The 16984-nt window shown below is 38.6% G+C and overlaps 1 protein-coding gene across 2 annotated transcripts in view; it reads left to right on the forward strand.

Annotated features, from left to right (window-relative positions):
• Positions 1–16984, forward strand: part of DPP6 (dipeptidyl-peptidase 6) — a 588928-nt gene that overhangs the window by 157182 nt on the left and 414762 nt on the right. For both annotated transcript variants that reach the window (XM_011941531.1, XM_011941532.1), the window contains exon 3: positions 13304–13402. In XM_011941531.1, coding sequence (XP_011796921.1) covers positions 13304–13402 — 99 coding nt within the window. The remainder of the gene's footprint in view (positions 1–13303; positions 13403–16984) is intronic.

Here is a 16984-nt window from a genome sequence, read left to right on the forward strand (position 1 = left end):
CTGTTCCATTGCTCTATGTATCTGTTTTCATGCCAGTACCATGCTGTTTGTATTACTATAGCTCTGTAGTATAATTTCAGTATAAGTCAGATAATATGATTCATCCAGTTTTCTTCATTTTACTTAGAATAACTTTGGGTATTCTGGGTCTTTTGTGATTCCATGTAAATTTTAGGATAGTTATTTCTATTTTTGTGAAGAATGTCATTAGTATTTTGATAGAGATTTCAATGAACCTGTAGACTGCTTTAGATAGTATGGAAATCTTAACAATATTGATTCTTATAATCCATTAACTTGGAAAATATTTTTACTTTTTATGTCTGCTTCCATTTCTTTCATCAATCTTTTATCATTTCTATTGTAGAGCTATTTTACTTCTTTAGTAAGGTTAATTCCTGGGTATTTTATTTTATTTGCAGTGATTATACATTGAATTACTTTCTTAATTTATTTTTCAGATTGTTCACCACTGGCATATAGAAAAACTATTGATTTTTGTATGTTGAATTTATATCCTGCAACTTTGCTGAATTTGTTTATCAGTTCTAATTTTTTTAGTGAAATCTTTAGGTTTTTCCAAATATAAGATCACATTATCTACAAACAAGGATAATATGACTTATTTTCCAGTTTGGATGCCCTTTATTTCTTTCTCTTGTCTGATTGTTCTAGCTAGGACTTCCAATAATGTATCAAATAATAGTGGTGAAAGTGGGCATCTTTGTCATGTTCCAGATCTTAGAGAAAAGGCTTTCAGTGTTTCCCCATTCAGTATAATACTAGCTGTGGGTCTGTCATATATGGCTTTTATTGTGTTGAAGTATGTTCTTTATATACACAGTTTTTTGAGGGTTTTTAAATCATGAAGGTATGTTGAATTTTATCAAATGCTTTTTCAGCATCAATCGAAATGATCAAATTTTTTTTTGTCCTTCATTCTGTTGATACGATGTATTAAATATCACATTGATTATTTTGTATATGTTGAACTCCTTGCATCACTGGGATAAATCCCATTTGGTCATGGGTGAATTATCTTTTTAACGTGTTGTTGAATTTGATTTGCTAGCATTTTGCTGAGGATTTTTGCATCAATGTTCATCAGGGATATTGGCCTGTAGTTTTCTTTTTAAAATGTGTCTTTGTTGGTTTTGGTACCAGAGTATTGCCATGTAGAATGCGTTGTGGAAGTATTTCTTCCTCTTCTATATTTTGGAATAGGTTGAGTAGGACTGGTATTCGTGTTTCTTTAAATGTTTGGTGAAATTCATCAGGTCCTAGGCTTTTCTTTGTGAGGAGACTTTTTATCATGACTTTGGTCTTGTTACTTGTTATTGGCCATTTCAGGTTTTGGATTTCTTCATGGTTCAATCTTGGTAGATTGTATGTATCTAGGAATTTGTTCATTTCTTCTAGTTTTTCCAATTTATTGGCATATAGTTGCTCATAGTAGCGTCTAATGATCCTTTGAATTTCTATGGTATTGATTGTAATGTCTCCTTTTTCATCTCAGATTTTATCTATTTGGGTCTTCTTGCTTTTTTTCTTAGTCTGGCTGAAGGTTTGTCAATTTTTTTAATCTTTTCAACGCAATGACTTTTTGTTTTGTCAATGTTTTGCATTATTTTCTTCCTTTCAATTGCATTTGTTTCTGCTCTAATCTTTACTATTTATTTTCTTCTACTAATTTTACTTTGCCTTGTTTTTCTTGTTTTTAAAAAATGCGTCATTAGGTTGTTTATTTGAAGTTTTTCAAGTTTTTCTGCCTTTTGATGTGGGCATTTATAGCTGCAAACTTTCCTCTTACTACTGCTCCCACTGTATCCTATAGGTCTTGGTATGTTGTGTTTCCATTATCCTTTGAAGACGTTTTTTCATTTTCTTTTTAATTTATTCATTGACACACTGATCATTCAGAAGCACATTTTAAATTTCCATGTGTTTGTGTAGTTTCCAAAATTCCTCCTGTTATTGATTTCTAGTTTTATTCTATCATGGTCAGGGAAGATACTTGATACAGTTTCACTTTTTGAATGTTCTAAGACTTATTTTGTGACCTAACATATGGTCTGTCCTTGAGAATGAGCCATGTGCTCAGAAAAAGAATGTATTTTCTGTAGCCATTGGATTAAATCTTCTGTAAATATGTATTAGTTCAGTTTGATCTACAGTGCAGAGTAAGTTCAATGTTTCTTTGTTGATTTTCTGTCTGGATGATCTGTCCACTGATGAAAGTGGCGTTTTTGAAGTCTCTAGCTATTATGGTATGGGAGTCCATAGCTCTCTGTAGCTTTAATAATATTTGCTTTATATATCTGAGTACTTCAGTGTTGGGTGCATATATATTTACAATTGTTATAACCGCATGCTGAATTGACCACTTTATCATTGTATTATGACCTTCTTTGTCTCTTTTTATAGTTTTTGTCATGACATCTGTTTTGTTGGATATAAAATAGCTACTCTTGCTCTTTTTTGGTTTCCATTGGCATGGAATGTCTTTTTCCATCGCTTTATTTTAAGTCTGTGTGTCTTTATAGGTAAAGTGTGTTTCGTGTAGGCAACAAACAAATCATTGGGTCTTTTGTTATCCATTCAGCCACTCTATGGCTTTTGATGTATGTTTGTTTACATTCAAGGTTATTATTGATAAGTAAAAACTAACTCCTGCCATTTTGTTGTTTTCTGATTGTTTTGCAGTCTTCTCTTTCTTCTTACCTTTTTTCCTGTATTCCATTTCATGAAGGTGATTTTATCTGGTGGTATGTTTTAATTTCTTGCTTTTTACTTTTTGTGTATGTGTTGTTTGTTTTTTTGATTTCAGGTTACCATGAAGTTTGCAAATAATATAACCCATTATTTTAAACTGATGGCAAGTTAATACTGATTGCATAAACAAAAAAACTAACAAGCATAGAGAAAACCAATAAAAAGTATACACTTTATCCATTTTTTAACTTTTTGTTGTTTCTATTTGTATCTTCTTGTACTGTCTATGTCTTGAAAAGTTTTTGTAGTTATTATTATTTTTCTTTTTATTGTACTTTAAGTTCTAGGGTACATGTGCATAGCGTGCAGGTCTGTTACATATGTATACTTGTGCCATGTTGGTGTGCTGCACCCATCAACTCGTCAGCACCCATCAATTCATCATTTATATCAGGTATAACTCCCAGTGCAATCCTTCCCCCCTCCCCCCTCCCCATGATAGGCCCCGGTGTGTGATGTTCCCCTTCCCCAGTCCAAGTGATCTCATTGTTCAGTTCCCACCTATGAGTGAGAACATGCGGTGTTTGGTTTTCTGCTCTTGTGATAGTTTGCTAAGAATGATGGTTTCTAGCTGCATCCATGTCCCTACAAAGGATGCAAACTCATCCTTTTTTATGGCTGCATAGTATTCCATGGTGTATATGTGCCACAACAGGCAACCTACAGAATGGGAGAAAATTTTTGCAATCTACTCATCTGACAAAGGGCTAATATCCAGAATCTACAAAGAACTCAAACAAATATACAAGAAAAAAATAAACAACCCCATCAAAAATTGGGCAAAGGATATGAACAGACATTTCTCAAAAGAAGACATTCATACAGCCAACAGACACATGAAAAAATGCTCATCATCACTCACCATCAGAGAAATGTAGTTATTATTTTTGATCAGTTCATCTTTTAGTCTTTCTACTCAAGATATGAGTTGTTAACACATCCAAGCTATACTGTTATAATATTCTGTGTTTTTCTGTGTAGTCACTATATGGAATTTTGCACCTTCAGACGACTTCTTATTGCTCATTTACATCCTTTTCTTTCAAATTGAAAAATTCCCTTTAGCATTTATTGTAGGAGAGGTCTGGGATTGATGAAATCATTCAGCTTTGTCTGGTAAAGTCTTTATTTCTCCTTCATGTTTGAAGGATATTTTCACTGAATATACTATTCTAGGATAAATGTTTTTTTTCCTTTCAGGGCTTTAAATATGCCATGCCACTCTCTCCTGACTTGTAAGGTTTCTACAGAAAAGTCTGCTGCCAGAGGTTTTGGAGCTCTATTGTATGTTATTTTTCTCTTGCCACTTTTAAGATCCTTTCTTTATCCTTGACCTTTGAGAGTTTGATTATTAAATGTCTTGAGGTAGTCTTCTTTGGGTTAAATCTGCTTGTGTTCTACAACCTTCCTGTACTTGAAGATTGATATCTTTTTGTAGATTTGGGAAGTTCTCTGTTATTATCGCTTTGAATAAACTTTCTGTCTCTCGCTTTCTCAACCTCCTGATTCAGCCAACAACTCCTATTTGCCCTATTGAGGCTCTTTTCTAGATCTTATAGGCACACTACATCCTTCTTTATTCTTTTTTTGGTCTCTTCTGACTGACTGTCAGGGGTGGAGGACAAGGGGAGGGATAGCATTAGGAGAAATACCTAATGTAGATGATGGGTTGATGGGTGCAGAAAACCATCATGGCACATGTATACCTATATAACACACCTGCACATTCTGCACATGTATCCCAGAACTTAGAGTATAATATAAATAAATAAATACAGAATGTCATTTCTCACACTTCTGGAGGCTGGAAGTCCAAGATCAAGGTGCCAGCAGGGTTGGTTTGTGGTGAATTCTCCCTTCCTGGCCTGCAGAGCTCACCTTCTTGCTGTATCCTCTCCCTCCTTTTTCTCTGTGAGTGCACATATGTGTGCATGAAGAGAGGAAAAGAGAGTTCTTGTTTCTCTTCCTCTTTTTTAAGTACACTAGTCCTACTAGATTAGAGCTTCACCCTCTTATCTCATTTAACTTCAGTTTCTTCCTTAAAGGCTCTATCTCCAAATAGAATCATATTGGGGGTTAGGGCGTCAATATATGGATGTGTTGGTAGGTAAAATTGAGTACATAATATCCATGCACATGGACATCTTTGGGATGGCCCTGTCTTACCTAACATTTCTGTTCTCTGACTCCCAAAGATTCACGTCCTTCTCATATATAAAGCACATTCATTCACTCCACCCCAAGGTCCCCAGAAATCTCAACCTATTATAGTATCAACTCAAAGTCTGTGATCTCATCAGTTCAGAGTTCCTAGATTTTAATACTGAAATCATCTGAATGAGTTTTGAGTAGGCCTCTGGGCATACTCCATCCAAAGCACAATTCATCTCTACAGTGGGTCTGAGAAACTGGAGAGGAAAACACAGTAGTGGGACAAGCACAGAATGACAGTTATAGACATTCTTGTTCAAAAAGGGGAAAAAAAGGAGTCACTAGTTCCAAACAACTTCCAAATTCAGTTGGGGAAACTGCATTAGGTTTACAGGCTTGGGAATAGTATCCTAGGGCTCTCAGGTCTGCCCTCTGGGAGTCATCCTTCTTCTTCATGAATGGCAGCTTGAGCTTGTAGCTGAGTAGTTTTATAAGCATGTTTTCTGCCTGATAATTTTGGGGGTCTGATATGGTTTGATTCTGTGTTCCCACCCAAATCTCATGTCAAATTGTAATCCTAACGTGTTGAATGAGAGGCTGGTGGGAGGTGACTGGATCATGGGGGTGGTTTCTAATGGTTTAGCACCATCCCCCTGGTGCTGTCTTGTGATAGAGTTCTCACGAGATCTGCTTGTTTAAAAGTGTGTGGCACCTCCCTCTTTGCTTTCTTTCTCTCCTGTCACCATGTCACAGGGTGCTTGCTTCCCCTTTTCCTTCTACCACGATGGTAAGTTTCCTGAGGCCTCCCCAGCCATGCAGAACTGTGAGCCAATTAAACCTCATTTCATTATAAATTACCCAGTCTCAGGTAGTTCTTTACAGCAGTGTGAGAATGGGCTAATACAGAGTCCAACAGCCTTTACTTGTTTCATGTTCCCTCTCTCCTTTTCAGTCCAAGCTGGCAATGTTTCTACAGATATAAATTCTTAAGAATCTGTGCATCTTCTATGTATGTCATGGGAATTCATTCCATTAGACAAGTGGCTCTTCCCTAGGATTCTTCTAGATACTTTCATCTCTATGTTTGGCTTCTGCTAAGAGAGCTTTGGGGTCTGTGAATCACACATTTAAGCTCTTCAAAGGGCCTTTTTTGTGACTGAATACTTATCTTTTAATCTTTCAAGGTATTAGCAAAGGTTTTTCACCCATGCTCTCAGGATGGCAGTGTCTTTCTTGACAGTGAATCTCTTAATTTCAGCATTTTTTATAATCTGAATAAAGTGACACATTTCTCCAAAGAAGATATAAAAATAACCAGTAAGTGCATGAAAAGATGCTCAACATCATTAGCTTGTAATGTTATTCACCTATAAAAAGGAATGAAGTACTGGTACATTCTGTACGTATTACAACATAGATGAACTTTGAAAACACAATGCTAAGTGAAACAAGCCAGTCATGACAAAATGCATATTGTATGATTCCATCTATATTAAATGTCCAGAATAGCCAAATGTTTAGAGAGAAAGAAGATTTTTGGTTGTGAAGAGCTGAAGAGAGATGTGGGGGAATGGGGAGTGCTGCTAATTGTTATGCTAATCTTTTGGGGGTAATGAAAATGTTCCAAATTTAGATCAGTAATGGTGCACAACTCTGTGAACATACTAAAACCATTGTGTTGTAGATTTTCAATGGCTAAGTTTTATGGTAGGCAAATTTTATCTCTAATAAAGGTGTCAAGAAAGGAATAAACTAGGTAGGGAAACATATCAACCTATCCACATATGTGAAGTCACAGGTGCCTAATGGTTGTTACTCACTAAAGCAAACAGGCTGCTGAATATATTTTAAGGTTTCAGTTTATTTCCTAGATCTAAAAGAATGGAGGTAAGGACATGAAGAGGCAATGAATACCTTTGATGTATTTGATTTAGAAGCTTAAAATAAAGCATAACTACAATTTCTTAGTTCATAAGATGTGCTGAATAATGCTGATGACTTAGTTTCTACGATTTCAATAAAAAGTATTATGTGACTAATTTTGGTATTCTGCTACCAGTTTTCTTAGATGATTTGAAGACATGTGAACTTGTAAGGAAAAGCTTTTAAGATAAATTAGTATCTCTGTGAGACTTTTTATAGACATAAGTCTGGAGTATAACCATAAATAATATACTTTAGTAACACAAAGACTACATTACAAAAAAGTAAGCAGAAATACAAGCAAAGGCACAGATTTTTAAAACAAATGCTTTCTTCATTCAAAAGAAATGGACGGAACATCTGTTTGCCAGGCCCCTTGGAGAGATGAAGTCGCAATTCCTAACTAAAACAGGAAAGGAAAATATCAAGCTAGTACGGGAAATAGACTTGAAAGCAAATAACTAGTTCATTGATAGTAGCTCCTGGTGGCAGAAAAGAAAACATAATCAACTTTCAGAAAGTAAAACACCCACACACATTGTAAAGAGGTATTGACTGTACATTTTCTTGTAGCTCCTCTAGCATCACTCAGGCAAGATTATTTAATGCAATTCTTACCCCAACAATAGTTATTTCATTTCTTACATTTGGGGTTGGATGGTTCTAGAGAGATTTCTTCAGAGAAATATATTTTTATGTATTTTGGAGTAAATCTCACTCTTTGTAAGGAGAGAGAGTGTTCCCCTGACTCACAGCTGCTGCCGTGGCTTCCTTCCATCTCTAGGGTTTTTGTGTATGGATGAGATGTGACCATCTCAGCTCTGACCTATGGATTCATATGGTGAACAATCTGCCAGTGGGACAGTTTAACTCAGGATTCAGTTGAAATCCACAAGGTTCATATGGTGATTTGCAGACATGCTACCTGGTTTTAAATTTTATTGTTTCTAATCTCTTGATGGTATAGCATGACATAAATTTATTCTTTCATTATGATAAGAATCTACCAAGGAAATAGGAATAGCACCTACAACACATAGCATGGATTCTATCTCTTTTACTTTAAGAAAAAAGAAAGCAATATAATTGAAAGTCTTGTTGCAGCATCCACAGGGCCTGACACAGGGTACTCAATCAATAAATATGCTGGCAGAACTAAATGATGTGTTTCCTGTGTTCTCATTGAGCTTTTTCCTTGTTACTTAGCAGCATCTGTGTTAGGTCCATCGCTGATGGAACAGGATGCAGTGGTTTATTTTTAAGCAAAAGTGATCTCATTGGAATTTGTGAATTAATGGTACAGATGTTGGAAAATGGACAGCTTCTTTGATTTCCACCTGTTTTTGTGAAGTGTTGGTAAGGAAGCAAACAAATAGTATCCATTTTGTAGGAATAACATACAGATTGTTCTAAATACAAAGAGTACTTTACTCTGAGCCTCAGCTTGGGGGTCTGTCTCCCCTGTAAAGCTAGCCCACCAAGCCCTTGTCTCCTTTGAGTTTTGAAAATACCTAATGCTTGACATCTGCCAACCGATTCCTCTCACATCTTTGGAAGAGTCATTCATCCTCTCAGTAGCTCAGTGTAACTTTCCTTCCTCCTTGTTATGGTGGGGATCAGGAGAAATAATAAATATCATTGCACTTGGAAGACTATAAAGCACTTTAGAGTTGTCAGTTATTCCAAATTGCTCACAAAAGCAGAACCTTACAGAAGGTCTTGGACTCTTCTGGGTAGGTTTTCTTTGTTATCAAGCTGAGTTTGTCGGTAGCTCACCTCTACTTGCAGGAATTGCATGCCCCTCCAGCAGCTATGCTCGGGTGATGGGATTTATTTCTAGTTTTCTGGAATTAAAATATTTAGAGAAGGAGTTCTAAAGGGTTCTCCAGGAATTTTACTATTTAACAAATATCTGAGGAAGGGAAAGGAGGCTGAGAAATTTGCATTACACATTGGCCTCCGTAAAGAATAACTACATCACTGCAGATTTCAGCATGCCTTTACATGCTGGTGAGCTAACCAGGCCAAGTCAATTTGCAGTGCCATGGAGTTTTCTGTAATATATCAAGCTAAAGGGCTGGAAGGAACTTTATTTTTCAGTTATCCCTGAATTGCCTTTGGGACGAAATCCAAACAGTGAAAGCCACTGCCCCTTCTTGCATCGCCAACTTTATGTTGCCTTCCAGTTTAAGAAGGAAGATTGAGCACAGAAATGTTCCTTGTTTTGATGACAAGTATGTAGAAGTGACAGCAAAATAAATAACAAAAAACATAGCTACAGCTGGGCATGGTGGCTCACACCTGTAATCCCAGCACTTTGGGAGGCCGCAGTGGGCAGATCACCTAAGGTCAGGAGTTCGAGACCAGCCTGGCTAATATAGTGAAACCCCGTCTCTACTAAAAATACAAAAATTAGCCAGGCTTGGTGACAGGTGCCTTTAATCCCAGCTACTCAGGAGGCTGAGGCAGGAGAATCGTCTGAATGTGGGAGGTGGAAGGTGCAGTGAGCCAAGATTGTGCCACTGCACTCCAGCCTAGCTGACAGAGCATGACTCCATCTCAAAAAGCAAACAAACATATGTAAGAAACCTGCCCATTGTACACATGTACCCTAGAACACAAAGTATAATAATAATAAAAAAGCAAACAAAAGCATAGCTGCTTCTTTCTCAAAAACAACAGCAGGAGTTCTTCACATACCTGGATTGAAAGGGAAGGCATCCTCACAAGAAGGAACAGGTAAAAACCTACAACAGGAGAGAAGGCCAAATTTCCGTCATCCTCAAGTCAAAGAGCCTGAAGTCAGGCACAATAGGAGGGCTTGGAAGGTTGGTTTTCATGAGGGACCAGGGGTACATGGAGCCCTTGCCTGAAAACGGGGTTCGTGGTCAGAAGGCCTGAGATCACATCACCCATTTGGAGGAAAGGGCTCCAGCCCAAATGGTCACCTAAGACTTAGTTTAGAGCTGTTACCTAGACAGAATCTCAAAACTGCCTGAGGACCACCCAACCAGAGGCATCTCAAAACCCAGAATACTTGTAAGACAGAAGCTTATGACCAAGAACCACAAGGCATCTGCAGAAAACATCCCCCTGTGAAGCAGAAACCGACCCAACACACCTGAAAACCAAAATCCAAAGAAATTTAAATCAATAGGGAAAACAGAAAATGGCATTTTAGATTTTTCAAAGAACTATGACTCTACTCAAGAAGCATGAAACTATAAAATATGAGTAGATGATCTTGAAAAGGTTATTTAGACATATTAGATATGAAAATGTAATTATTTTAAATTTAAATCCTTAGTTGGGTAATAGAATAGTCTAGGTGTATTAAAATATTGACAACTAGGAGACTGCACTGAAGAAATCATCCAAATACTCCCAGAGGCATAAAAAGGTAGAAAAACTTAAGAAAAAGCCCAAGGTGTGGGGACTGACCTAGAAGCTCTGGCACAGCCCAGCTGGGATTCTGGAAGGAGGGGACCAAATGCTGGAGGAGTCATATTTTATGAGATAATTATTGGTAGTACTCCTAATGTGAAGAAAGGTCATCTTTCAGCTGAAAATATTACTGACTGTTAAGTAGAATTTTTAAAGAAAATCCACAAGTGGACATTTTCTAATGGAATTTCAGAATATCAAATACAATGAGAGAATCTCCCTTCCCCTCTAGGAATTTCCTGTTCACACTGTCTGCCATGCCAATGCCAACACACACAATCTCCTGAAAATACTGCATCCACCAACATCTTCCTGCCCTTACGATCCTTCCTAGCTTGAATGTTTTTCTCTCTCCTTTATCTTGGCTAGCAGCCTCTTTTCTTCAGCAAGATCTCCTGGAATCCCTCCCACTTTCTTATTTAATAGTCTGCTTCCATATTAGCAGGACAAGCCCTGTTCCTCTCGGTACCATCCCTGCTGTGTTCTGGTCATTCGTTCCACTTTGGCTTCACTGCGCTGTGAGCTTGTATAAGGCCTTTCTCTTCTTCAGGGCTCAGCGTGGTTTGTGGAATGTGGCAGTCACCTGTGCCTGTCATTATCTCAGATGATTTTGGGAATGAATCAAACCATAAACCAATGAATTAGATATCAGTTGAATGTGCAAATGAGCCATCTAGGTCCAGAGAGGCCAGCAGTGAGTCTCTTAAGGAGACAGAGCTAATTAAGGACAGAGTCATGTCCTGGCTTGAATGGAACACTTTTAATAGCATATAACATAATGACTCCACCGCATACTTTCCCTATAAAGAAGTCTTAAGTGTTTTAAAAATATCTTTAAAAAACAAATAAAATTACAGTTTTAAAAATAAAATACATGTATAAAAAGAAAGATTTTCAGAAAGTGAATACATTGCCTTTTCATCTTTTATTTCCAAAGTCTGTTTAAATGGCAGTCTTACATGTTTTTTCTTATAAGACACATAGATACCTTAAGTTGTGTGGTTAGAATCATTCTTGAATAGTGAAGTTTAATCAGATAAAATGTAAATTTTATCATGATTATTTATTTTCTGACCATGTATTTAAGAATGTCTCAGAAAGTTTTAGACTTCTTAATTGTAAGATCAGAGTGTAACTTTATTAGATCAATGTCTAGTAATTTTTAAAATTCTCATTTATTGTCATGTATATGGAAGTGCATCATGTTTGAAGCCCTGTGCCTTTTCGTGGAGCTGCTTCATCCACACCTAGAAAGCTCCTAGAGCGAAGAAAGAACTTGGTTTGGTTTAATGTGCTATGTTCAGCACCCAGGATAGCTCCATATACAGTCAAGTCTCACAATAAGGCCACCTTGAGTCGCAGCATTCTGTAATTTTCAAAAGACTGCTAACCACAGTAGCTCTCTTTGATATTCAAGAGATCAATCAATGCACAAAGGAATACATGACTTTTCTGACAACTTCAGTAATTTGCCAACATCCAGACCCAAAAGGAAGAAACCAAAAGTGACGTAATAAAACCCATGCAATATACTAGGGTCCTAGAAGCTTTGAAGATTTTATTTAGAGATTATTTATTCCTATATGTTTATGTAATCCTGACAAAGTTTCTTTCTGTTTTTCTAACCTGCCAGAGAGTTCAAAACAGAAAATTAAAAGAGGCAAATGGGGGCAACCTGCTCGGGTCCCCTTCCACACTGTGGAAGCTTTATTCTTTCATTCTTTGCAATAAATCTTGCTGCTGCTCAAAAAAGAAAAGAAAAGAAAAGAAAAAGGCAAATGGTTCTGTCAAGATCAAGAACAGTAACAGTCGAAAAAGTGTAACAGCCAGAAATTGAAACAAGAAACAGACATACCCACCAGACATTGAAACACAAAAGCACACAGATCTAGAGCCACTGAATGTGGAATGCACACAGACCCTGAATGTGGAATGCACACAGACATAATGCACCTCAATTAGCACCAAGATCACCCCACATAAAAGCACAACAGGAAACTGTTGAAATGAGAACTGGAAGTCTTTGAAAAAAATGTGCAATGGTATTTAGCATCTTCTATTTAAGAGGGCAGGGAAGTAAATAAGCATCCTAGGTAGATAATACCCATCAGATATGGTCAAGTTAATATACAGAGGAGTTTCTTATTAGTATCACAGAAGTGAAGGTGGTGGAATGGCCTGGCCTGTAGACTCACAGGTCAGGCAAACTGACAGCCCTGTGTCTTTTCAAAGTCAGTAAGTGGATTTTTGTGCCTCTAATGGAGAGAGCCTCTTCTGAGGAGGAGCAAAAACTCTAGAAGCTTTGACCCCTGGAAATACAGGATAAAAGCTCTCAGATTTTTAAAGTCTCATCCACTGGTGCCATTAACTAAACATCTCCTCTTGGGATGAACATTAGCTGAGTGTGTTCACAGGATTATCCCAAGTGCTTACTCCTAAGCCTTGTAACTGAGATGCGGCAAGTCAGAATCTGGTAGTTTGTGTACAGATAATTGGGGTTTTATCCTGTCTGAACAAGAACTAACCCACAGTCCAGAGACAGCCAGGGACAAGTGATGCTTATGGAGAATGAAGACCTAAGGAACATTTTCTGTGTCTTTGAATTCCCAGCCGCCAAAATGTTGCACTTAATGAATGCTTCATGAATGATCAATTACATCATATGACTGAGATCCATTCTGGATATCCGTACCTTCCTCTCAACTATTCCCACCCTATTGTTCATAAACCAATCTTGAAAGAATTATTTACCTCCATACTAAGAAATATGATCACTTACATGCTGCAGGTGTGGGTGAGGAGGCGCAATACTATTCTACTGAATCATGACCTCCTTAGCATGGATTTTGATAGTTTAATTAAAAACAGAATGCGGGACTGGCTTTTATCCTCATTCACTGATGGACATGATGTGTGTTCCCATCCATACTGTTTATGAAAGGCAATCAATGTTTATGGTCCTCACATTTTACTAATTATGAAACAAGTTTAACTCTTTCTTTTTTTTTTCTAGCGGAAGATAACAGTCTGTCTCAAAAGAAGAAGGTCACTGTGGAAGATCTCTTCAGTGAAGACTTCAAAATTCATGACCCCGAGGCTAAGTGGATAAGTGGTAAGTCCAGGTCCTTCACGCACAGGACATTGCTTCCCCACGCCTCACCCCCACTTTCAATAGGTTAGGTCTGGTAATTTGCCTCTCAGATTTCCCCCTTTGGCCACAAAAGGGGATCTACAGAGCTTTTGCTGTGATCACCGTCAGGTTATCATTCTATGAAAGTGTGTATCTGATGAAATCAGGCTTTTGTAATGGTGTTGCCTCACAAGCATCCGCACAGGCTTCACTCAATGAGAAATGGGTCTGCTGAAGACGCGTCCTCTGTGTGCCACCTCCCAGAGACATCATTTCCCTGGGGGAGCTGTGGGGTGTTGCTTAGCAACAGGAACAGTGCAGGGCACAGTGAGCTTTCCTTCCTTCTCCACAATCTTCATTCCCTTTTGTTCTCTTGCTCTCTTTCCGTTAGGCAGAAGGACCAAAAGCGACTCACAGGGCTCTTGTAGAATAGCTTCCAAATGAACCATGGAGTGCCGTACGCAGATGCAGATTCATTTATTTTCCCTGTTGCAGGTTCATTTATTTTCCCTGTTGAACTTTAATTTGGATTAAATCTACTTTCCTTGTGTGGGGAATTTTTTTTTAAAAAAACCAACAGAACAAAACACAGTTGGGGGCAGAAGGCATATGTTCATAATGCCTGTGTTGGTTCAGAACATAATCTATTTCTTCTAATTGCGTCTGAAATAATTCAAGTGCATTCATGGAAGATGCACCCATCCCTCCGCAGGCCAAGTTGACAGCATCTCCCTGTTGTCTGCATTCCTGTTGCTTACATTTAGTCTTTGCTTCAGTGGAATACACTTGAAGGTTTATCCTCAGGTCAGAGAACCTTTATAGTGATCAAAGTCTAGTTCAGATCCTTGCTTTTATAATAAATGAGGTCCAGAGAAATCAAGTGACTTTGCTGAGGTCACAGAGCTGGTGAGTGCAAGCTGTGGCTGGCAGCCTGTCCCCTGACTTCCAATCCAGTGCTCTTCCCACCGTCCTGTTTTGCTGAGTGATCAAGTGTCATTGTATTTTTTTTTTTCTGTCAAACTGCTTCTGAAATGCCTTTTCATGCTTCACAAACTCTCAGAAATCAATTAACAATGACTGTTGGCTGTTAGTCTCCTGCTCAAACTCTCAGAAATCAATTAACAATGACTCTTGGCTGTTAGTCTCCTGCTTAGGGCAACCACTTCTCTTTTGTCCTCTACAGATTTCTGACCCTTAGATTAGCTTATTTAAAAATGAAAAAAGTAGATGGATCTCAGAGGGAATGCATTTTAGAAAAATGGGGAGAAATGAGAGCAGTATATCATGAACACCAAGGGCACACAGAAGTTAAAAAAAAAAAAAGAAAAAGCACAGAGGCCTTTCTTTTTGGTGGAAGAATTGATTTTGCCTTTTGTTTTCGGCTGACCTGGTGTCTGCTGTATGTTTGTGTTCACCCGTGCATTAGCAAATGCAAGAACTTGTGGCATACTGCAGGTAGACCTTCGGAGGAAAACATGACTACTCTCCGTGAGGAGCTCAAAGCTGTGTTGGAGACAAATCTGAGCAGCCAATGGGAATCCTAACACACCAGATGCAGAGAGGAGGATCTGAAGTTCTCATTCTTCTCAAAGAACGTCCCAGCGACAGTGCACAAACTCAGTCTTAAAGTGATGGCTACGAGCTTGTTAGAGAAGGCTGAGAATAGAGCCCTGGAAGAATGTTGGGTCTAGAATGTTAGTCTTGCTAAACCCTGGTTGGGGGAACCAAAACTGAGCTGCGAAACAATGCCCAGCAGTTACGAAAACAAAGCAAAACACTTAGACTTGTGGTATGAAAAAAAAAAAAATGAGTGAGGTAGGGCACAGTGGCTCACACTTTGGGATATCGAGGCAGGCAGATCGCTTGAGCCCAGGAATTTGAGACCAGCCTGAGAAACATGTTGAAACCTCACCTCTATACAAAATTAGCCAGCCATGGTGGTATGCACCTGTGGTCCCAGCTACTGAGAGGATGGCTTCAGCCTGGGAGGTCCAGGCTGCAGTTAACTGTCATCATGCCACTGCACTCCAACTTCGGTGACAGAGCGAGCCCTGTCAAAAAAAAAAAAAAAGAGTGAACTCCTTGGTATTTGTCAAAAACCAATTATAAAGGCTCCGTTAATCATTGCAGAATGACTTCATTCACTTTAAGCTATTATGTCTTTACGGAGCAGGTTTGTCCACGGAACTATTTCTCACTGGTATACATGGGAATCACACCACCCACCACCAGCACCAGCACCAGCACCAGCACCACCACCAGCACCAGCACCAGCACCAGCGCCACAGCCTCCTCTTTCTGTTTCTTCTCTGCTTCTCCTTCTCCTTCTCGTGGAGAGGCCGAATCCAGGGATGAATCAAGAGGCCAGAAACAAGAGACACCAAACCTGAGCTCTAAGGTTCAGAGTAGGTTGGAGGAGGGCCTGGGAAGACGCCATGAGATGCTGAAATAAAGTGTATTCACACCTATAAGATATATATTTTTATTAGAAAGCCCGTGGCATCGGACTTGGCCTAAAGCAGCATTCCATGTGCCAAAAGAAAAAAAAAAAGATATGGAGAGATGTGGAGACACCAGAACACAGATGTTTCTGGAGGAATCTGTGCCAGTTTATGGTATGAGGAGTATGATTTTTATGAGCAAATGAATGGAGCCTACTCAGAAATGCACTGGCTTTCTGGCCAGAGGAGACCAGCCAGATTTTCTTTACATCTGCAAAGCTGGGAGTTAATACATGCAATTGAGAAGCGGCTATGTGCCCAGCGGAAAACGCACAGTCTGCCTGTCTCAGCAGGTTACGTCTATTCATAAAGACTGCCTGTGGTTCTAAATGGACCTGCTTTGGTGTTGAGGAGATTTCTTAGGATGATTCTCCGTCTGTAAATGTACACACTGAAGGTGAAGTTTTGCCGTGAAGTAACCAGGTGGTTGGGTCCCCAAAGACAGGTTTCGTTTGGAGTGTTTTGGAACCTAGTAATTCCATTCACACATGACTCTCAGCTTCCCCTTACCTTTTTTTTTTTTTTTTAACTTTTTCCTCTTCCTAATCATTCTCTCTCTGCCCGCTCCCTAAAGAGGCAATAGCTTGAAGTGAATGAAGTAACTTTGCAATGATGAACTGAGTCTTTATAATTGGTTTTTGACAAATACTATAGAGTTGGCCCATTTTTTTTAATACCACCGGTCTAAGTGTTAAGATCTTGGAAAAGATTACTACAAATCCATAGGATGATCTCATGTTGTAGAACTGGGATGTGCCTTAGAAATTATGAGAACATTCATTCATTCAGTAAGAGTTTTCCGAGTGCCCACTGTGTAGCAGACAAATTGCTGGGCCCAAAAGGGGTGAGTGATTTGTCCATGGAACTCTTTCTTAGTGATAGACATAGGAATTATTACCCACCACCACCATCTATCACCACTACCACCATCACAGCCTCCTTCTCCTCCTTCTCATCACCATCATATCATAACATCATCATCAAGATCATATCATCATCATTATCTTCTGGGTGTTCACTGTGTCTTAAGCTCTAGGCTAAATGCTTTATATATAAAATATAT

Source organism: Colobus angolensis, unplaced genomic scaffold (genome assembly GCF_000951035.1).
Source record: "Colobus angolensis palliatus isolate OR3802 unplaced genomic scaffold, Cang.pa_1.0 Scaffold2, whole genome shotgun sequence".
Lineage (NCBI taxonomy): Eukaryota > Metazoa > Chordata > Mammalia > Primates > Cercopithecidae > Colobus > Colobus angolensis.